The sequence below is a fragment of the Dama dama genome, chromosome 14, assembly GCF_033118175.1.
Source record: "Dama dama isolate Ldn47 chromosome 14, ASM3311817v1, whole genome shotgun sequence".
Taxonomy (NCBI): Eukaryota; Metazoa; Chordata; class Mammalia; order Artiodactyla; family Cervidae; genus Dama; species Dama dama.
The window spans coordinates 54,730,816-54,754,686 of NC_083694.1; the positions used below are offsets into that span (position 1 = coordinate 54,730,816).

A 23,871-nucleotide genomic window follows, 5' to 3' on the forward strand; every position below is an offset into this window, starting at 1 on the left:
GTTCTAATAAGTCACTTCTTATCTATCACTTTGCCTCTCACTGAATTCTTTCTGTGCTAAGGCATCAAGGACTGGATCTCCTTGGAGCACACCCTGAAATGTCTGGAGTGATTTCAGAATCAAGAAGGTATGATTTGGGAAAGAAAGAGAAGGGAAAATCACATTTTTCTTTGTACCTCCAATGTGCCAGGCATTGCATAGGAGTTCTGGTTTGTCATTAGATTTAATTCTGATTCTAAAAAAGAAATCTAATTTCCAATTTTTATTATTTTTTTCTAAGGATAGCAGCTGAACTTTCAAGTTCATCTATTCATTCATGATGGATATCCATTCATGTTGGCCTGGGAAAGTAAGGGAGAGTCATGTTTGAGCTGGAATTTGGAAGTAACAATAGGAGTTTGCCAGTGGCAGTTATGTGGGAGAAAGCACTTTTGGGAGACAGAGCTGAAAATCTGAAGGACCAGAAGCATGGGAGAAAACATTCTGTGTTTAAGGAGATACAAGGAGTTAAATTTTAGAGGATAAAGTATAGCGTGGGTGCAGCCTAAGCATGTAAGTGAAGACAAAATTGGATAGTGAACTGCCCTTGTTAATGATGTGCTAAGGAGTGTGTCAATAGATGCTACAGAGCCACTGAATTACTTTGCTGCTTTATGATCAGGAGTGCATATTAGACTAATTAGTTAGATGACTCTGACTGGTCTAACAGGGAACCAGTTATTATTATTACCAGGCGACAGTAATAAGATGGTGGCCTGATATTACAGTGGATGACTGAAATACAATCCATGTGTGCTCAGTCACTCAGTTGTGTCCAACTCTTTGCGACCCTTTGGACTGTAGCCCACCAGGCTCCTCTGTCCACGGGATTTCCTAGGCAAGAATACTGGAGTGGGTTGCCATTTCCTCCTCTAAGCAATTGTCCTGACCCAAGGATTGAATCCCTGTTTCCTGTGTCTCCTGCACTGTAGGCCAATTCATTACCCACTGAACTGCTTTCTAGGTGGTGCTAGTGGCATAGAACCCACCAGCTAATGCGGGAGATGTAAGAGCTATGGGTTCAATCAATGGGATGGGAAGATCCCCTGGAGAAGGGCATGGCAACCCACTCCAGCATTCTTGCCTGGAGAATCCCACGGGCAGAGGAGCCTAGTGGGTTACAGTCCATTGGGTCACAAAGAGTTGGATACAGCTGAAGCAACTTAACATGACTGAAATATAATAGTTAAGCTGTGACAGGGGGTTTGATAAAAAGAGGATGGATATGAGATATCTGTGGCCCTTGGTGATGGAATAGATGTCAGGGACAAGAAAAGTATAGGAAGCATCCTTGGTCTCCAATTTGGGCAACTTCATAGAAAATAATGTCTTTCACTGAGATGGAAGCATGGCTTAGGGTGGAAGATGGTGAGTTTGTTGGATTTGAGACAGCTGGTTGGTTATATGGCTTGATTTAAAAAGTGAAGTTGCTCAGTTGTGTCCAACTCTTTGTGATCCCAGGGACTGCAGCCTGCCAGGCTCCTCTGTCCATGGGATTTTCCAGGCAAGAACAGTGGTTTGACTTACATGTTTTTAAACTGCAATCACAGACTAGACTGAAATATGGCATTAGGGAGTATTTAGTCCAACAGAAGGAAGATAATAAGGCCAAGATGTTGGAAAATTGGCTCAAAGATCCATCAAAGAGGTGGGGATAGGAACACACCAAGTTACGAATGCCAGGACTCAGCTCCCCTCCCCTGGTCCTTGGCTTCATCACTCCTCATCTCCATCCTTTGGGAGAAAGAGTACAATTAGAAAGAAAAGCAGAGGAGCAGAGAGAATGGTGAAGACAGAATACGTCTAAGGAAGATGAGCGAGGAGAAACAGGGCACAGTGACTGAACTCCAGTTCAGGCCACCTTTCTATGTGCTTAGAAATTCAGGGTTCAAAATATGGCCAGATAGGAGAGAGGTTGAGAGATGCCTCCTAAGACCAGTGCAGGGAGACAGGAAGGGGCAAAGTTTTGGCTAGCAGGGGATCCAGAAAAGGGGGCTGCTAAAGACGAAACTTCCTCCAGCTTCCTCATTCTGCTGGTGTTGGCCCTACAGGAAGCAGGGGCACCAACACCCCCCACTCTCCCACCAAGCTCATCCCTGTCTGCAGCTTCACATGCCCCGCCCAACTCATAGGATGGTTCTGTGCATGAGCGCCGTGACTCTGCTGTTTCCAGCCAAGTGTACAGGAGCACCTGGGTACCAGCTGAAGCAGCCTGGGGTGCTCACAGAAGGACAGGTTAGGGGAGGGCCGGGCATTGGATTAAAAGCACTGCAGCTTTGGGTTTCCATGGTGACACAAGCCCCGCCTTCTCTTCATCCTTTCAAGCCCACCTCCCGTGGTCTCTCTTCTCCCACTTCTCTTCCCATAGTCACTTCTATCAGAGTGAGGAGAAATTTGTAGGCCAAAGGAACAATTTATCTTTTTGTTCCTGTGAAAAACCTTATTTTCAAACAGCCAATGAAATATCTGTGGTGGAGGCAGAGGGGTGAGAGAAACACATACACACATGCAAAATCCTTCCTATTGGTTTGAGCATCACCTATGAAACCAACTGTGACACACCAGGTGTTCCTTAAAAGAGAAAAGAGAAAGCAATTAACACCCCACCTGGGTAGACACCCGTCCCAGGCCTGCAAGCAGCTCACTGCTGCGACTCTACCGTACCTTGTCCCCAAGGTGGGCTTTGTCTAGAGTCTCAGAAGTCCCCCACCTTGAGCTTTTGCATTTATTTTTGTCATTGTCATTGTTCTTGCTGTTGCCTGTGTTTTGACTCACCCTGTTCGTCACATCCTTGAGGAGATCTGAGAGCTAGGGAGTGAGGTAAGCCTGCCTTTACTGTACTTATTCAGTTTATCCTTAGGGGTCCATTTATTTCCTCCTAGCACCTTGGGAGAGGGATCAGCAGAAGAAAAGCAGATGTGGTTGGGGGAAACCTCATGACCTAGCCGTGTAAGAGAAGGCGGGAAGGTCTATATCGATTTGGAGTTTTGCTCGTAGAGTCAGAGTGATTGCCAGGAAAGCAGCCCGTCCAGGTTGAGGTGGGCAGACCTTTCCCTTGGGGACCTGTATACCTAAGGTGCTCCTTCTAGTCTGGCTGCAGCTGGTCCCAGGTTTGGATCAGTTAGGAGAGCTGGTCCACCTGCCATGCCAACAAGAAGGGGCGGTATTGCTGAACCTCCTCCCATGACCATCCCATCCTGAGGCTTTCTGAACACTGTTTTGGTGACTATGATTATGATGCCGCCCCATCACCCTCTTTCCTACCAGCCTTTGTTGCTCACAGACCTGTACAAATGCTGAGCAGTGACTCCTGAGTCATCACCATGAGTGACCTGAAGGCACTGACTGGATTTAACATGGAAATATGCAAATCTAAGCAAATTAGATGCCTGGAGTAGTTAAAAAAAAAAATTCCTGCTCTCCATGTCCATAGCCTGGAGCTCAGCTGACCCGGTGACGTCCTCAGGCCGTTTGCAGAGCCCTCTGTTGTTGATGCCACCCTGAGCCACCAGTCCCAGGCCTCTTACCCTCTGGGTCTGGTTGTTGGTCACCAGCTCATAGATGGGGGCGGCTCTGGTCACCTCCAGCAGAACTGGCTCGGCAGGGGTGTCAGGGCTGGATGTCACGTGACACAGCGGGCAGGACGAGGGGCATCGGCCCTTGCTCTGGCACTCCATGCGGACTCCGGCTGCCACACGCTTGGTGCCAGACTCTGACAGGCTCGCGATGTACTCTGGGAACGTCAGCACCTTGGGGTCTCTTTCCCGCTCCTCTGACTCATCGGATGGGGAGTTGCCTGCCAGACACAGAATGAAAGGGAGCAGTGAGGGAGGGGAAATAGCAGGGACTTGTATGGCCTCGTGGCCCCTGAGTGCTGGAGTCAGGTCCTCGAGAAGTCAGAAAATGTCTGTGAGGGGTAAGGATGGGATGCTGTCATCCCACTCAGTTTGGGGAACCCATACTCTCCGAAAACTACAGAGTTGGAAATAGTCCTTCCAAATGTGACAGTTTTTTTTCTTCCTTTCTTTCTGAGTGTCATGAGCTCCACGAATCATTTCAGAGCGATGCTTCTGCAGTATCTGCGTGGGTTTTATGACTACCATCAATAACATAAACAATAATAGCAGTGATTATTCTATGAATCACTCTCTTCATCCCAAAATGAAGGTATCAATAATACCTGCCCCTAGCATTGTGTAATAAATAAACAGCCAACCATTTTTCAAACACAAAACACAATGACTAGTGCATGTCAAATCACCATCGTTATGGTTTTAATCATAACTAGCAGTAAGATTCATCAAGTCTGAACTATGAAAGTGAGAGCTGTTTAAGACCTCCCTGAACCTCAACTGCAGCTCTCTGCATGAGTTCTATCATCACACCCATTTTACAGACGGGGAGAGTGAATCCAAGAGCCTCAAGAAGACACAGCTAATATATACTGTGAGATCTGAATCCTAAAGCCTTTAAGTCATAAGGAAGAATAGGACTTCCTCTGCTTCATTATCAATTGATGTATGGAAGATGGGGAGGGGATTTTGACTTTTTCAAAAAGAGTTGTACTCCAGAGCCTGAGAGATGGATCCGTATTGCTCTTGACTGATGAGTAAAAGGTAGTTGGGGAGGCTCTTGATTTATATTTGGTGACAAACAGTGGAAATGCCTGCCAGAAAAGAAGTGTTTCCTCCGTACTGAAGAAAGCACTGCTTGGTATTTCTTTTCCAAGCCTTCATGACTTGTCATCTAAGTTATTACGTCTAAAGGAAGATGGAAGTAGAATCTGCTGACAAAACAAACTCTGGGTTCCTTAGGTGATCTCTGGTCCTTTGTGCACAGTTGTATGCCTGAACATGAAAAAATTTCAGGGGGACACCTGGGCTTTTGGAAACGATGGGCAGACATAATAGGCATTCCTTCTGCTCCTCAGGCTCATTCAGGGTGCCATCCTGGATGGACTGAATCTTTGGGGGAACTGTTTGGAATGATCTACAAAGTGGTTCCAGAAGGTGATAGCTTTACAGCACAGTCCCCTCTTACAGGGTCCAGGGAGCGCTGCTATTCCCCTTGTTTGAGATGTAATGTAAGACCATTTGGAAGAGTCCAGGGGTATTTCAGCACTGTCATTTCCCACATGAGCGTCATCACTATGTGGAGAAGGCATTTTTTACCAGCAGCTCCATTGACACCAGACTCCTTTTTTGTGCAAAGGCAAAGACTCACTCAGGGACTATAAATATGGAATATCATTTATTTCACACTCACATTTTGTTTAATAACAGATCCGAAATTGAGCTCAAGCCCTTGCTAGGTTATAAGAGAACTAAGTAACTGCACACACCAAAACCAAGAATGATGGCCTCAAATGGAAGGTCCAGGAGCCCACAGCAGTTAACCTCAAAGTCACTCCAAGCCATGTGCAAATCTTGATTGATACTCAGGCTCACGCAATTCAGTCCACCTCACAGCTGGGAGTGTTCATAAAGTGGCCATGACCTGGCAGGAGTCCCCACCCAGCCCCTTGGCCAGGCTTCCATTCTTCTTCAACAGGCTTCGTGAACTGGGCTGCAAAAAGTGGGGTGGGGTGAGAGCTTTGCATCCATGATGTGACTTCTAGAAAAGCAGGCCCTTATTCATTGAGAGAGTAAAAGAATTAAAAAAAAAAAAAATCAGTAGCGATCATGCTTCTTTTCAAGATAAGATTTAAAACATTTCACTGTGCAAGCTTTGCTGGAGAGCCTGAGGGTCTCCGGCTGGCCCTATGCCCCTCCCTCACATGCATTTCATTATCCATCCACATGTCATCTCAACCTCCTGGTTGAGAAAGTAATTCAAAAGGCTTGGAAAAGCACTTCTATGAAATGACCACTAGATGGTGATATAAAGTCTAAAATGACTTCAGTGAAAGGAAAGAAAAGGTGTGATACATTCATCATGGCTGTTTTGGACAAAAGAGATACTTATGGAAAAGTAATGCCTGGCTACTTAAAAAAAATGTGATGGTACAATTTCCATTCAATCAAATAACAAAAAGTTGAGTGAAACAAACTCCATAAAACTTATGCGGAGAAAAATAGAGTGAGAGGCACAATTGTGAGAAACACAAGATAATGAAAATAAAATTCATAGAGAAAATTAAAATCCCCCTCAATATCCTTCACATGAAGTAATTACTTCAAGCGGAAAATAATATGGCATCAAATTTCTTTTTGCTCACCTTTAATTCCCAAATACCCCAAAATTCCCTCTAGATCCCACACACACATTTGTATATATATGACATATGGTGGTGGTTCAGTCGCTAAGTCGTGTCCAACTCTTGAGACCCCATGGGCTGTAGCCTGCCAGGCTTCTCTGTCCATGGGATTCTCCAGGCAGGAATACTGGAGTGGGTTGCCATTTCCTTCTCCAGGGGATCTTCCCGACCCGGGAATTAAACCTGGGTCTCCTGCATTTGCAGACAGATTCTTGACTGAATGAACTTTGAGAGAAGCCACAATAATACCTGACATGTAACCCCTGCCCATTCATCACTTAGGGTGCACCAGCTAGTAGACAAATTTGGCCACTAGAGGGCGCTGCACCTCAAACACTGGAGCTGAGTGACAGCCTCCCTGCCCTCCAACGCTCCATCATTAAGGCTTGTAATTGCTGTAAACATTTGAGGGGTTGTTCCTCTTGCTGCTATCTTCTGGCTTTCCCAATTAAAGTCAAGATGCAACTAATCCCCTTCGATATCCTTCAGCCCTGGATTGGTGCAAGGTTAGGACACAGAGAAGCACAGGAAGCGGTTTACAGAGGAAGATGGTGGGAGGCCACCAAATTCTTGGTTTCATCAGAACTGTTATTTTCCTTCTCCTGAAAATATTCAGGCCCATATAGAGCAGGTCCTGCTGGAGGCCAAGACGAACTGCCCCTCTGGTCCCCTCGTCACCCAGGATGGAGCTGTCAGGAGAGGAGCGAGATTTACACAGAAGCAACGAGCAGCTAACTCCCCAAAGCCATCTATTCAGGCTCCAGCAAAGAATAGAGATGTGTGTATGAGAGAGATTTTTCAAAAAGGAAATGCATTTTCCATGCACTGTTAAAGATACAATTGGGAAATACTCCTTAAAATGATGGAGTCTGGTGGTGAAAGCCCATATAAATCTCCCTCTGCCCAAAGAGAGCACCAATAACCATCATGTCTGTGGTGAGCGGAAGAAGAGTTTCGAATCCTAAACGCGGCAGGACAGTTTGATCTTTGACATCTGCTTTTAACCCCATCCTGGGTGCTGGAGTGGGCGGTGGCGAGGTCTAGAAGTGGAAGGAGGAGACACTGTTGTATTTCCTCAAGGCTCAATGCCTGCCTTCGTCCACTGCCCACTCCAGTTACAATCTTTTCCTACTTTGTCCCTCTTCTACCTTCTAGGTCCCGGGTAGAAGGGTAGAGATGCTCTAGTGATTCAAGACATGCTATTGTCTCTTAATAGAATGAATATTCTATTTCAACAAACACACAATTTCTGGACATAAATAAGTTACAGTTAAGGTCTTGGTCGGATGGCATCATCGACCAATGGACATGAGTTTGAGCAAACTCTGGGAGATAGTGAAGGACCCGGAAGCCTGGCATGCTGCAGTCCATGGGGTCGCAAAGAGTCAGACACAACTGAGTAACTGAATAACGACAAAGATCTTAAAAGACTGTAACTGACAAAGGTGCCTTCTGACTAAAACTACTCATGTGCCCCCCCCCCTCACCCCAATTTGCAAAATTTACCCCTCTGCTCTCAGAGGAGGCTTTGGGGTCCTCATCACACTTAGCTTTCTTACAAGCAGAACAGCCAACCTGGAAAGTCGTTAACAACCCCAAACTGCAAAGCATTTTGCAAATACAGTTTGCTATAAATAAATGCCATTTGCTTTAGGCTAAATCTGTATCCTACAGCACACAGCGGATGACTTTCCCCAATAGAATATCGTGGTATGAGATTATTGGCATCCTCAGTGTTCACAATCTCTTTGAGGATGTGCCTGTGGCCTTAGGCCTGTGCATATTGACCCACCTAGACTCAGGAGCATAGGAGGATGATAATAAAAGTGACTGACCATCCTCATGCAGGGTCTGCTTTGCTGCTGGAAACTGACAGGTCATGAAGGTGAATTAGTTGTTATGAAGTAAATTGGTACAATTCCTGTAGGATTCTGGGGCTGCCTAAGAATCTCTCTCCTGAGTTGGTGCCCAAGGCAATGAGATGCTAATGACATCACAGCTAGAACTTCAGAGGCAGTTCATTAGGCAGCAAAAAATCAAATGCAAACTCATCAGATCCCAGCTTCTGGAGACAGCTTAGGACCCACAGGAAAGAAGGCTTGACATGGGGTAAATGAAGCACAGCCACAGAGAACTGTACCCTGAAGCTGACACCCTGATGCCCACGTACTACCCCCACCAGCCCCACCCTGGTCTACTCCTGTTCACATCAGAAGTCTTGAAATTACTGGAATTCACATTTCCGCCCACATACCCAGGCTCAAATCAGCCTCTCAGGGCATTTAGTTATGTCTGTAGACCGAGAGGGTCAAGTTGCTCTGTATGGCCTTAAAGTAAACTCCTAGACCTGCCATGCCAAAGCTATGGTTTTTTCCAGTAGTAATGTACAGATGTGAGAATTGGGCCATAAAGAAGGCTGAGCACTGAAGAATTGATCCTTTGGAATTGTGGTGCTGGAGAAGACTCTTGAGAGTCCCTGGGATAGTGAGAAGATCAAACCAGTCAATCCTAAAGGAAATCAACCCTAAATATTCATTGGAAGGATTGATGCTGAAGCTGAAATTCCAGTAATTGGCCATTTGATATGAAGAGCCAACTCACTTGAAAAGACTCTGATGCTGGGAAAGATTGAAGGCAGGAGGAGAAGAGGGCAAAAGAGGATGAGATGGTTGAATGGCATCACCGATTCAAAGGGCATGAGTTTGAGCGAACTCCAGGAGATGGTGAAGGACAAGGAAGCCTGGCGTGCTGCAGTTCATGGGGTCACAAAGAGTCGGATATGACTGAGCAGCTGAACTGAACTGAGACCTGAACAAAATATAATAGGGTGGATTGATAATCAGGGACAAGTGGGTAGGGCGTAACTTGGCCACTTCTCTCTACAGCTGAACAGCAGGTAGTGAGTGCTTTGGGCAGAGGGATTGTGTCTTCATATTCGAATGTCCTTTCCCTAGTTTAGGTGCATATATCCATTTCCATGTCCATATTTTTCTATCTATGTCTATCCATATATCCATGGAGATATATATACACATATATATATATATATATATATATATATATATATATGTATATGGAGGGAAAGGAGGAGTAAACATAGTAAGTTATGAACCATGAATTTAAATTTTGAAAACAAGCCAAACATAAAGAATAAAGTCAAAGCATCTGTAAATGTCTTCAGTCCCTTATTAAAGCTTTAAGTTGTCAAGTAAAAGAACAAAGTTATCATCTGGTAACAGCCAAAGCTACATCTCTAGCCACGATTGCTTCCCCAAGTATAACAGAAACTTAAGATACTTGCTTGAAAATCCATGTGAATGTTCAACATCCAAACTCAACATGTCCCAAGCTACTGTCCTCACGCCTCCACACCTTCCCCAGAACCTCCTCCTCCTTCGGTCCTTCCTTCAGCAAAGGGCATCAGCTTCTCTGTCACTGGAGCCAGAAATCCTGGATTCTTTGTGGGTTCCTCCTTGCTTGCCCAATCCATCTCAAGTCTATGTCCTTTAGCTCCCCCAAGCCATCCACTTCTCTGTGAGGTCTGAGTTGGACTGCCTGGGTTTGGTTTCTGACCTTACCACTTGTTAGCTGTGTAACTTCAGGACAGCTTCTTAATAGGACAGCTTTCTGTACCTGGGCCTTCTCATACATAAAATAGAGATGATAACAGCCGATTTCGTAAGCTGTGGTAATGATCAACTGATAAAATCCATGAAGAGAACTTAGCAGATATGGGACATAGTGAGGACTCTCTAAAATGAAGGATATTTATAGTGCCTGTCTACTTACCTGCACTGCCGCCAGCCACACCATCAAATGCTAGGCTCCTTGGAGGGCGAAATTAAGTCTTCTTCGCCACTGTAATATCCCACAGTGCTTAACAGGTAACGTAACTAATGCATTCAACAATTCATTAAACAAATATTTATGGGATGCTACAAATGTCTGTCCAATTAATAAATCATTTAAATGGCTTATATACAAAGTACCTGCTCTCTGCATTCCGCAGGTACTAACTAGACAGGCTGAGTTTAATGTCACTTTTCCCTGTACCTTCCTAGGTTCTTTTGAGATTTTTTAGTTTCCTTCAAGGAAGAGAGACATCAGGTCTGAGTAAGTTCCGCTACTTTCATGTACAAACAGAAATTGGCCAGAGATAATCTAGTTGCAAAGATATGAAATAATATTGCAAAAATACATTCTGCAAACTTTAAAGCATACACATGTAGCTCAAAGGTTACTAATGTGCATTGGGTAAGTCACCTTGGGATTTAAGGATTTACACTTAGGAAAGGGAGTAGCCAAGGGTGGTGCTGAAGAGGAGACAGTGGTTCTTCCGTGACTTGAAAATGTGAGAAAGTTGTGGCCACTGACATCACATCGCTTTGTGCGTGTTCTGGGCAGCTCTGAGAGCTGAGCAATAGATAGCATTGTATCGGGATTCATCACATGGGCCACTTCACCAGCAAACAAGACACAGAGAGAGGCATTCTAGACCCCAAAGATGGTCACAGAGATGAAGCATGAAAACCACATCTTCTTCACTTTTTCTGCTCTGTCCAACCTCAGCCTGCACACAGGAGACCATTCACCTCTCCTGCCAATCATCCATCACTACCCATTAGCTCAGAGGAAGCAGAACCTTCTTTTGGGATTAAATACTAGACAACTATCCAACTATCAGAAACAGTCCCAGTTTCCAGAGAATGTATACTCTTGTCCTGTCTTACAAATCAATCCATGATTAAAAAACAAACATCCTTTGTCAGGATGTATCCTTTGTATTCTAAAATTAAAGTCACATGAAGAGGTACCAACTACTAAATAGAAAATAAATGAGATGCAGGGATGCAATGTAGAACAACAATGACAATAAAACTAAAGTTACTGTACACATCAGTTCTAGTTCTTTGTTATTCCTTCAGAAAGCTTCTGGAAAGAGCAGATGGTCTTTGTTTTAAGCATGAGCAGCATGTCTGGGTATGGCAAAATCCAGAGTAGCAGTCAGGTGTCATCAAATACCCACTGGGCACCTCAGCAAAGCCCCATTAATGGGGATGTTGAAGAAAAGTTGGATTTTTTTTTTTTTTTTTTGCTTAAACTGGTACTTAGCCAGAAAATCCTCAGTTTTCCTTCAATCCTTGTTGACATTTTTTCTTCTCTAAAAATGCAGTTTTCCAATGCCCTCATGAAGAATTGCCTACGAAACAGAATTAAACCTTTCCCCAAGGCGCCTTCAGGTGCTGATTTTGTTCATCAATTATGACCATGCAGATTTGGAAGCTGTAGGAGACAGAAAGAAAATGGTATCTAGTCCCCAAAAGGCTCTTAAAAAGCTGATCAATAACATAAAGTTACATTTCCTGAATATCGCCCCCGTCTGAATAAGAATGTCATCAAACAAATAATTTCCTGGTTGAGGCTCCTGGTTCACATGAAACTGAAGTTTGGGGGTAGCTGCAATGCCTCGTCTTTGCCGAAAGTTGTTAAGTCACCTTTGACGTGGGAGCAGGTTTAATTTTCTAATAAACTGACAAGCTGGCCAAAGCCTCCGTCAGCCTCTTTTCTGGTCAGTCATAGTGATGTTCCATTTGGAATGAGAGGCTGAGTCCAAGAAAGAGCAGGATAGCAGCATCTACCAAGGGATCAATAAAAACCCAAAACTAACCTTTGTCTAGCAGTGTCTCCAAGAGCTTTAAAAAAAAAAAAAAGTGACTTCTTTTTTAATCTTCAACTTAGTGTGAAAAGGAAAACATGAATGCAGCCCAGTGATGCAACCAACACTTTAAAGATGCCTGAAGATGCATCTCTAAACAGCCCATATATCTCAAGAGGAACAAAAACAGAATCCAAAAATTCCTGGGAAGCCCTAAAGCTCTGACCACAGAAATGAGCCATTTTAATTACTAGGTTGCTAGTCCCCAGTGGGCAAGAAGGTGCTTCTCACCCAATCCCCCGCCCTTGATAAGCATTCAACAAATACACAGGGATGGGAAGAAGCAAAGGCATTTAAGCTCTCTGCCTGCAGTTCCTCAAGGCTGCCACCCAAAGCCTCATTGAGATTCATCCTAAAGGCCAGACCAGGCAGCCTGAGGTGGCTCACAGAGGTTGTCCAGAAATACCTCCTCAGTGCACGTGTCTGTGGGCCATGGGAGACCAGCTGCGACTGTGGTTGTCCCCACACTCTCTAAAACTGTCTTTCCCTTTTGCTTTCTTTTTCTTCCTTCCCTCCTTGCTCCCTCCCTCCCTTCCTCTCACTCTTCCATCCTTCCCCATGTATATACTGATGCCACTCTGCTCCCATCGCCCCTAATAGAAGTCATTCCGCTGGAACTTGTGCCAGGGTCCAGAGGGGGTACCTGCCACCCTGAATCAGACTGAGTTTGGTGTTATGTCCTGTCCATCCTACTCGCTTCCAGGGTGGGACCTGCTCCTCCCTGCAACCCTAGAGGCCAGCACCTGGTACTCTGTAGGTTTTCCCTATCGCAAACCGATACAGTTCTGTGTGCACTGACACCCACATTTGTGATGTTTATAGGATTCTGGTTTTATATTTGCTTGTTAGAGTCTCATTTCTTTATTCACTAAATGCCTTTCATGTGACTAAGTGGATCACCAAGCTTTTTGTTCACATCAAATCTTTCCCTTTCTGTTTCCTAAAGCTGCCATAATAAATGATATCACATGATTGGCTTATAACAACAAAAATTTATTTCTCCAGTTCTGGGGGTTGAAAGTCCCAAGCCAAGGTGTCGGCAGGGCTGCACGCCCTCTGAAGGCTCTAGGGGAGGATGTTTCCTGCCTCTTCTAGCTTCCGGTGGCTTCCGGCAATCCTTGGTGTTTCTGGGCTTAGAGCTGCATCATTCCAGTTTCGTCCTTGGGTGTTACCAGGTCATCTTCTCTGTGCGTCTTTCCCAAATCTCCCTCTCCCTCCTCTTACAAAGACACCAGGCCCACCCTAAATCTAGGATAACCTCAACTTAACTGAATTACATCAGCAAAGACCCTATTTCCAAATAAGGTCATATTCTGAGCTTCCAGAGGAGCACGGATTTGGGGGGAGACAGTATTCAACCCATTGGAGCATCCATGGCCATTAACACTGTGACTCCGACAGTCAGCCCTCCCCTGATTGGTGGCCAGTGACGTTTCATTAGCTGGCCTCTTGAGAGCTGGCCATCCATCCCCTGCACTTCCGCCCGGGACAACAGGCCACAGGAAGAGGGGAGTAGTTTCTGGCTCCGTCAGCATCCCCGGCCCAGCCTCAGCTGTGTTCATCTTCTTGTCAACATCAAAATAAACCTGACATAGAGATTCAGAGTCACAGCCTTCTGGATGCACAGAGCTGCGCTGGATTATCCCTGCTGATTCGCTACAGACAGAGCAGCATGGAAGGAGGGAGGGGGAGAGAGGACGAGTCTGGGAGAGAGGTGAAAATGAGGAACACCTGCGGGATTACTTATTTTCAAATCTCCATTAGCAGGAAGCCCACGTGAATGATCGGGCATGCTCAGCGGGCCGCCAGAAGTCTCCCGTGCCCTTGCCTGGAGATTAAGGTTTTATTTTATTTTCCTAGTCTTGTTTCCCTGTCTGGGAGACTGAGCTGAGAAGCCAAGTGTGCACCCCCAGACCACCCCGGAGCAGGAGCCGTTCCTCTTTCCTAGTCCTCCCCAAGAAGGAACCAGGAAAACACAGGGGAACAGCCCTGGGACAGGTTGAGGGAGGCAACGAATAGAAACAGAGAGAGTGTAGATCAAAGGGCGCTCCCGGAACTAGCTTCGGCCTTTACTAACGTGCAGAGCTCCCCTGGGGCCTCTCTCAACTTCCGGCTGTATCTGAAAAGTGAAATTCAATGATGCTTTTTCCTTCTGTCCGCCACGCGGCATTATTTCTCAGCTAGGGGGCGCCCATGAGTCCCCTTCGCTTTACCTTAACCATCAGCCCAAAGACACTGTCTTTGTGACTCTATTATTCCATTTCCTGTCCTATCAGCTCCAGCTCCTGCCTCCGTCACCTCTTTTATTTCTGGCTTCAAACCTGGACAAGAGGAGCACAGTCTGGGACACCCCGTGACAATTCTGAAATGGGTAAAACTGACGCATGACCATTTCTTGCCTTATCTCCAGATTACAAAGACTCAGCAGTACATTGTGTATACTGTGTGTGTGTGTACATGTGTCCAGGATGCTAACCTGAGTTCCATGCAGGTGGGAGTCCTTGGGGCTTGTGTGGTTCCACAGCGAGAGATTCAATGCCTAGCTGAGATGCTGCAAGGGCTCGCTTATAAATATCTTTAACTACCAAATGGTCTAGAAATGTTTAATAAAAATATTATTCAATAATAATACTACTCCATCCGGCGAGGGAATGTTGTAACGGTCTCCATTTTCCTCTTGATACTCATCTAGCTTCTGTTTTGCAAATGAATTTGGATGTTAAATCCTTTTGCTGCCCTGACCAATTTATTCTGCAAATTAACTATATATGACAGAACTTAAAGTCCGTTACCACTTAGCTTTGCCTCGCTGAAATTTATGCTGCTTTCCTGCCTGTTGGAGCCACCAGCTCAAATAGACTGTGGCTCCTGGTGGTGATTTTGGATTCCACACAAGTCCCTCACCTCTTGGTCCTCTTGAGTTTAAAATGCGCTGAGTGGACCGGGTTCTTTTCACCTCTCAGTGACCCGTGCCCTCTCTTCTCCGACTCTCTGGTCTCTGCAGCTGCCCGTCCAAACTTAATGAAACTCTTATTATTATCCTTGCTCTCACCCAGAGCTGCAACCCACACTGGTCTGTGGGGCACACTCAGAGACTCAGCCTGCTTGCAAAACAGTTTCTAAATTGTGGAAAATCATGGGAAAGCAAAGGTTACAAGATGAAGAGGCTGGCAATGAGTGGAGCATGACTGCTAAGCCCGTCAATAAAATCTAACATTTTATTAAGACAGTGTGGTGACCAAGATGATAGAGAGAAACAGTGTCTTGTCAGGCCACATGCCATGAGTTGGTCCAGGACTGAGTGACCCAAGTGAGACTAGGACAAAGGCCGGGCAGTCAGGATTTCGGGGAACCTGGAGACAGCGTCTTAAGGGCAATGGCTGAAGGAATTGAGGGAGTTAGAACAGATACAAGGAGACTTAGAAGCAGGCTTAGCAGTGCTCTCTGTAAATATGTGAAGCGCTGTCATGTGGAAGAGGGATCGCATGAATTCTGTACATCTCGGAGGGCAAAATGAAGATCCAGAGCGGGTGTTCTTATTAAATGAGAGGGAGATGAGTTGACTGAACCAGAAATTTTCCTTGAGCGCTACTATGTGTGAGGTGGTGGCTCAGCAGGAAGGAATCCACCTGCCAATGCAGGAGACTCGGGTTCGATCCCTGGGTGGGGAAGATCTCCTGGAGAAGGAAATGGCAACCCACTCCAGTATTTCTGCCTGGAGAATCCCACGGACAGAGGAGCCTTGGCATGCTTACAGTCCATGGAGTTGATAAGAGTCAGAAATGGCTTCACAGCTGAACAACAATAATGTGTCAGGTACAGTACTCAGTGCTAATGTACACAGATAAATAAGAAAAAAGAAGAAGGTCATCTTCCAGGTGCCTGGTGAGGGGAGTGGATAGGAAAGGAGACAATGATATGATGGGGGTGGGGGGTGATATTAGAGGCAGCAAAGACAGGCTCTGGGCATACCTAGGAGGAAGCTTTGAAACCCACTTTTGGGGGTGGGGAAGGTGAAAGGAAGCCTCTTCATTCCTTCAGGGACAATTTTTATATTAATCTATAACTGATTCAGGATGGGCAGCCTTGGAGATGACAAGCACTGGCTGGCAGTGGGGTTCTTGTGGAAGCTAGAGAGCCGCTTGTCAGGGACTTCTCAGCGGGGGAGGGGCATTTCAGAAGTGAGTTCCACGTTCCTTTTAACAGCCAAATGTTAAATGTCTATTATTCTGTGACCTGATCTTCTCAGTGTTGCCTTACATCAGTGGGGTGGAGCTGGGAATATGCATGGTATCAGGCACACCAACAGATTCTGACTTCAGATAACACTTCCCTGGTGGTTCAGACCGTAAAGCATCTGCCTACAATGCAGGAGACCCGGGTTCAATCCCTGGGCCAGGAAGATCCTCTGGAGAAGGAAATGGCAACCCACTCCAGTACTCTTGCCTAGAAAATCCCATGTACGGAGGAGCCTGGTAGGCTACAGTCCATGGGGTTGCAAAGAGTCTGACATGACTGAGCAACTTCACTTCAGATAACACAGCAGTCTTCAGATAACATGTTGGAGGTCACCAAGAGTAATTTATTTTATAAATATTGTCAGAACACTTTAAAAATTCTACAACTAATCTGAATATGTAAAAGAGATAAAAGTCAGGAATAAGACTACTTAGGCATTTAACATCATTACTATTTGGTAAAAATAAACAACTCCATTGTTTATGAAGTCATTCAAGCATCTACTCAGAGCCCCAGGGTACAAGCAGCCTAATTTGAAAACTACTGATTCAGACCCCAGCACGGGGTCCTATTGGCTGGGGAGCATGCTTGGTTACACCTGAACTTTTCCAGAAGTAACCAAGCATGCTCCCCAGCCAATAGGACCCCATGCTGGCCCTAAGAAGACTATTGCCACAAGGAGTAGATTCCAACTGGACATCTATAGTCACTTTGCATCCTGGGTTTTGCTAGACAAAAAGTACCATGTGGTCAGTCTTACTTTAGATGTACAATAATGAAGGTTGGAAAACTTTTAGACTCTTGACCAAAAATAGATCTACTCAAACACACAATGTTCATCTCATAAAGAAAGGACATCAAGGAAAGTGAAAAGGAGGAAACATCTATGAAGACAGTTCCATTCAAGGGGGTGACAAATTGAGGGGCAATTGTAGAAGCCAAATCTAATACTCTCCTTCAGATAGTAGTTAGGAGGTACGTATATATTAATAAATTCCACTGTTGCCTCATCTCATTCAAGTGCCATAAGGAAAACTTCATCGTTATATCCAACCAAGGGAAGTAATGTAAAATCACAGTGCAAGTTACTTCCCTGAATTCTTGTAATAATAATAGATACTAGAACAATTACGAATGTTAAAATGTACTTCTAGGGCACTGCCAAAGGGAAGTGTTACTTGTGTAGCAGCGCCCACCTGGCAGTTATGATAACCAGTATAGACGGCCATCTTGTAATTTCGATCATTAAAGCCAAGGTCGTCTTTAACGTCTCACTCTCTCTCATACACACACACACAGTTTTTGTTTTTCAGTAAAGAAACTACTGGGCAATGACTGCTAGGGAGCAGCAACAGTCACAGCCCCAAATAGCCAGCCAGCCAGCTAGCCATGGCCCACCCAGCTAGTGCCAGCAGAAACTCCCAGACCCAGTGGTGTATGAGGACACGGTCTATGAAGAGGCCAGAGTCTCTGGGACCCTTGAGGATGGACGACCTGTCAAAGTGGGAAAGCATATGCCTGGTCCTGGAAATGAAGGGAGAGGCCAGAGACAGGGGCAGTAGCCCCTTCTGGTCTCAGAGTAAGCAGCAGAGGGAGGTGCTGTGAGCATGTCTTATCCCAGGCCCCCACCTCAACTGGCAAAGATCCACATTCACCCAGAATTCCTTATCTGATGAATGAGGCTTTTAGGTTTGGGTTCAGATTCAGAACTCTGAGACTTCTAAGACTTAACCTCTTTGGGCTGAAGTTTTCTGATCTGTAAAATGGATTTATAACAGAATTTATCTAATAGAATTGTCTGGGATTAAATAGGATAGTTCATGTAGAACCCTTAGCATGGCCTCTGGTATCTTAGCTTTCACTGGCAGCCAATATTCACCATCATAACTCCATTGCCCAGCACAGTCTTAGCATCCAATAGGTACTCAATAAATACATAATGATGTCTTAAAAATTGATGCTCAAAAAACCCCACAAACAACCAAGAATCTTCATGGGCTAGAGATGGCAGAAGAATACTCAAGAATACCCAGTAATAGGGACTAAACCAGCAGACTTCAAGGGCTTCCCAGGTGGCACTAGTGGTAAAAAAAAAAAAAAAAAAAAAAATCTACCTGCCAATGCAGGTAGATGTAAGAGACACGGATTCCATCCCTGGGTCAGGTAGATCCCGTAGAGCAGAGCATGGCAACCCACTCCAGTAATCTTGCCTAGAGAACCCCATGGACAGAGGATCTTGGCAGGCTGCAGTCCATGGGGTCGCAAAGAGTCCAACACAACTGAAGTGACTTAATACGCATGCACACACAGCAGGCTTCAAGTCTGCAGGAACTTAACCCACCACGGTGGCTATAAGGCCAGTTCCCACACAGTAAAGGAATCAGAAGTCCCCCACATCGTGGGGGAATAATACTAGGATCAAGGAAGGGCTCCAGTACCTGCATCCCAAAATGACTTAGTCCAGACCTCTGACATTACTGAGCTGGCAGAAGGGAGCAGAGAACAAATATGTCTGAGTTACTGCTTCAGGACTGGAGTCACAAAGTGCCTAAGAGCCCAGTGGGATGGGAAAGAGGGAAGGAATAGATGCCACTAAATTTATAATTAGTTTATGACAATGTGCTTCCACGTACAGGTCTGATGCATGACATTGATCAAAAGATGTGGCTGCTCATCTCTCAGGCATCCTTGCTGTTGATAGCAAGCTTGTTCAGAGTGACATGATCACTGTGGTCCCAAGGGGACCCTCAAGGCTGCAACCAACTTCTCTGGGAGTTGAGTGATTCTTTAATTAGTATTAGGGAAAATGGGTAGAAAAGATGCTGTTGACTATTGTTGTTGTACAGTCGTTAAGTCGTGTCCAACTCTTTGCAACCCATAGACTGTGGCATACCAGGCTCTCCTGTCCTTCACTATCTCCCAGAGTTTGCTCAAACTCATGTCCATTGAGTCGGTGATGCTATCTAACCATGCATACTCTGTTACCCTCTTCTCCTTTTGCCTTCAATCTTTCCCAGCCTCAGTGTCTTTTCCAACCAGTTGGCTCTTCACATGAGGTGTTGAACACATTGAGCTTTAACTACTTCAAATAAAGATGCAACACTAGTGAAATAGATGAAATTTTGATCTCCCAAGCCAGCCTTTCTAGTTACAAAATTTCTCCCTGAAATGCAATGCTATTCAAATGGTGCTTACATGGAGTGGGTGCTTTATAAATGGCAATACTGAAGGACCTCCACTCTATGTGTTAGATAACTATTTACAATACTTAGGTGTTAGTACTAAAAGAGCACTAGGATTTTTAGATTCTTTTTTATTTTCATGGAAAAGAGAAAAAGCAAATCCCTCTTAGGTATCAGCAAGATCCCAGGGGTATCTTTCCCTTGTATCAATCTGGAATCAAAAACCCACAGCAAAATACAGAAGATAAGCCACTTCAGATATATTAAGTCATGAATCCTGTCTGTTTCTAAAGCTCGCAACTATAGGCTCTTGTATTTAATTTTCATTCCTACGGTAACAAGTCTACTGGAAGATAATTCAGATATTTGTCTTTATTCTAGTCTAGTGCCAAACAAAAAAAGGAACAAAATGGAACAAACATCTGCCCTTAAGAATGTACATGCATGCACACACACACACACACACACACACACACACACACACTAACAAAATAAAACCTTTCTCCCAATGCCAGGAACTTAAAGGGTGTCAAGAAAGCTGAGAGCATAGGACCCTTTTAAAATGGTAGGTAACAAAATTCATCTTTAATTTCTCAAAGTCCCCGAGGCACATCTAATTTTGCACTTTCAGAAATAGTAGGAAATGAATACTGTCAACAAGTAACCAGTGCTGAAATTCTGTGTGTACAGTGCTATGTACTCATTTCAAGGTTGTTACCATTACTTAATTTTTTTTGAGCACAAATCTTTTTAGCCCCTTCTTACGCTTCTGTCTTCAGCCTCCCAGACTTTCCTTCCATCAAAAAGTTGGCTGACATCAGGCAAAAGTCAGAAGACCCACACTGGAACTCAATTCAATAGAGCAAATACTAAGTTATTGAATGTCTATTTACAAGGTACTGTGCAGGCCTTCTGAATATACCAAAATGAATTATGTGTAATCTCTACATTCAAAGGATGTACTACTTTATAGAGGAGATAAGATAGACATACAGAATTTAAGTGCTGTCTTTTTAGAGGATCAAACAAGGACCAGATGATATCAGGACAGTTACTTCAGAAGAGGCTTCACTGAGGAGGAGGCTGTTGGGCTTGGCCTTGAGGGATGCTGTTATTGTTTAGCTGCTCAGTTGTGGCCAACTTTTTTGGGACCCCATGGATTGTAACCAACCTGACTCCTCTGCCCATGGGATTCCCCAGGCAAGAATACTGAAGTGAGTTGCCATTTCCTTCTCCAGGGGATCTTCCCAACCCAGGGATTGAACATGCATTTCCTGCATTGGCAGGTGGGTTCTTTACCACTTGAGCTACCAGGGAAGCCCCTTGAGGGATGACAGCATCCTTAATAACAAGGGCTACCATTTATGGCAGGAATTGGAAAAAAATTTTTTCCTGCAAAGGGCCAGATAGTAAATATTTTAGGCTTTGCAGGCTACAGAACTATGCCTTTGAGTGTGAAAGCAGTCACAGACAATATGTAAATGAATGTTCATGGCTCTGTTCCAATAAGACATTATTTATGGATACTGAAATTTAAGTTTTAGAGAATGTTCATGTCATAAAATATTATTTTGCTTTTTATTATTATTTCCCATTCATTTAAAGAGGCAGAAACCATTCTTAATTTGTGGGTCATCCAATCACAGGGAGCAGGTCATATTTGTTGACCTCTGATCTACGGAGTCCTCACTATAAATACAATGCTTTGATATACTTGATCTCATTGAATCCTTACACCTTGCTCTGTGAGGGGTAAGGATATTTTTCTAGCTATCCAAAGTGAAGCTTAGAGAACTGAGGTTATATAGGTTTCAAAGATCTTGCTTTTAACCACCAGGCCATACTGTCTCCCAGTAATGGTAAGGAAATGATGGGAAAGGTGAAATGAACAGGTTTTCTTTGGCCAGGGGCATTTAGTTCATCTAAAAATACTTTAAACAACAAATATGAGGTTTGCTAACATGGCTTACTCAGAGTAAACTCATTTTAAACTTCTGTTATCACCACCATCTCTCTTTCCACAAGTCATGCAGGACACAGGTATAATATTTAATAACTTCTACTGTCCAGAATATAATATCCTCCCATACATGAAGAAAAGAGAACAGCCTTCTAGCATTTGTGCCAACCTCCCCACTTCCACTCCTCCCCATGGTTACCCAGAGCCACACACAGGAGGTATCGCTTGACCCTGCAGGTGATGGTAAGCTTAGAGACACAGTTCTCTCCGAGTTGCTAACTCCTTTCTTTCTCTCCTCACCATTGTCAGCAATGATTTTCTCTTACAGGGCTTCTTTACTGTCTACTGTTTTGAGGCAATTTTATGAGCTAGAGAAGATGGAAGGGAAACAGGAGTTACCACAGTCTCTTATCACCTGGTAAGATGACTGCAGGTGGTGTCAATCCTTCTTTGGTCACCTTCTTTTTCTGAACAAAGGCCAAGTATCCTTTAGATTGTCTGTAGAGTTGTTCACAAATGTAGGATCACACTGGATTCCACATATGACACTGGCAAGTTCATCAGCCAGTCAGTCTATGTCTACTGGGGCCTCCTCAGTAGCTCATCAGTAAAGAATAGGCCTGCGATGGACACAGGAGATGTGGGTTTGATCCTTGGGTTGGGAAGATCCCCTGGAGGAGGAAATAGAAACCCACTCCAGTATTCTTGCCTGGGATATCCCATGGACAGAGGAGCCTGGTGGGCTACAGTCTGGCCATAGCATCACAAGGAGTTAGACACAATTGAGCACTTGCACTACAGCTATTAAAGATGTGTTATGTGCCCAGGACTGTGCTAGGTACTATGGGGAGCTCTAAAGTATGAGACTGACCTCAAAGAATTTGCAATTCTACCTGGACTATCAAGGTAAGAAAACATAAGGATGATAACAGAGCTACTCTCTATTATACATCGTGGCACTCTGTAGAACACTCTACATGTATCCTGTCAAGCAAAAAGCAAATCTAGACTAAGTAGGGCGTGCCTTATTCAAAAAGACTATTGCAAGACATGTCTACGCCAAAGTCTTTGACTATGTGTTGTGTTTGTACATGCTCGGTCATGTCCAACTCTTTATGACCTCAGAGAATGTAGCCTGCCAGGCTCCTCTGTCCATGGAATTTTCCAGGGAAGAATACTAGAGTAGGTTGCCATTTCGTACTTAAAAAAAGTAGAAGTGTTAGTCGCTCAGTTGGTTCGACTCTTTGTGAATCCGTTGACTGTAGCCTGCCAGGTTCCTCTGTCTATGGAATGCTCCAGGGAAGAAACTGGAGTGGGTAGCCACTCCCTTCTCTGGGGGATCTTCCCAACCCAGGGATAGAGCCCAGGTCTCCTGCTCTGTAGGCAGATGCTGGGATGGATTAAGCACAAGCTGGAATCAAGATTGCCAGGAGAAATATCAACCATCTCAAATATGCAGATGATACCACTCAAATGGTAAAAAGTGAGAGGAACTAAAGAGCCTTCTGATGAAAGTGAAAGAGGAGAGTGAAAAAACTTGCTTAAAACTCAATATTCAAAACACTAAGATCATGGCATCTGGTCCCATCACTTCATGGCAAATAGACGGGGGAAAAGTGGAAACAGTGACAGACTTTATTTTCTTGGGCTCCAAAATCACTGCAGATGGTGACTGCAGCCATGAAATTAAAATACGCTTGCTCCTTGGAAGAGAAGCTATGACAAACCTAAACAGTGTATTAAATAGCAGAGACATCACTTTGCCAACAAAGGTCTACCTAGTCAAGGCTGTGGTTTTTCCCCATGTACAGATGTAAGAGTTGGATCATAAAGAAGGCTGAGGGTTAAAGAATTGATGCTTTTGAACTGTGGTGTTGGAGAAGACTCTTGAGAGTCCCTTGAACTGCAAGGAGATCAAACCAGTCAATCCTAAAGGAAATCAACTCTGAACATTCAGTGGAAGGACTGATGCTAAAGCTGAAGCTTCAACTGGCCACCTGAGGCAAAGAGTGGACTCTTTGGAAAAGACCCTGATGCTGGGAAGGATTGAAGGCAGGAGGAGAAGGGGGTGACAGAGGATGAGATGGTTGGATGGCTCAGTGACTCAATAGACATGAGTTTGAGCAAACTCCAGGAGCTAGTGAAGGACAGGGAAGCCTGGAGTGCTGCAGTCTGTGGGGTAACAAAGTATTGTTGGACATGGCTGGGTGACTGAACAAGAAGAAGACATGGCTGGGGGAGACATGCAAGACATGACTGCCATAATAGAGGGGGATGATTACAATTGGCAGGCTCTGATAAGATTTGCCAACATCTTGAAGTTACAGGGGAAAAAAGAGTTTTTCTTTTATAGAGAAAAGTAAACAAAGCTAAAAAGAACCACATGTAGGGAGGTGGTGTGAGACCAGTCCATTCTCAGGAGGGGCTGTATACTGGCTCAGGCTGAAGGTGGGCCAAAGTTCAGGAGCCTGAAGGAAGG

At 44.6% G+C, this 23,871-nt stretch overlaps 1 protein-coding gene across 1 annotated transcript in view; it reads right to left on the reverse strand.

Moving 5' to 3' along the window:
* The window catches only part of ASTN1 (astrotactin 1), a 347,419-nt gene that overhangs the window by 39,057 nt on the left and 284,491 nt on the right, over positions 1-23,871 (reverse strand). The window contains exon 17 of the mRNA XM_061160781.1: positions 3,567-3,835. Within this exon, the coding sequence (XP_061016764.1) occupies positions 3,567-3,835 (269 nt within the window). The remainder of the gene's footprint in view (positions 1-3,566; positions 3,836-23,871) is intronic.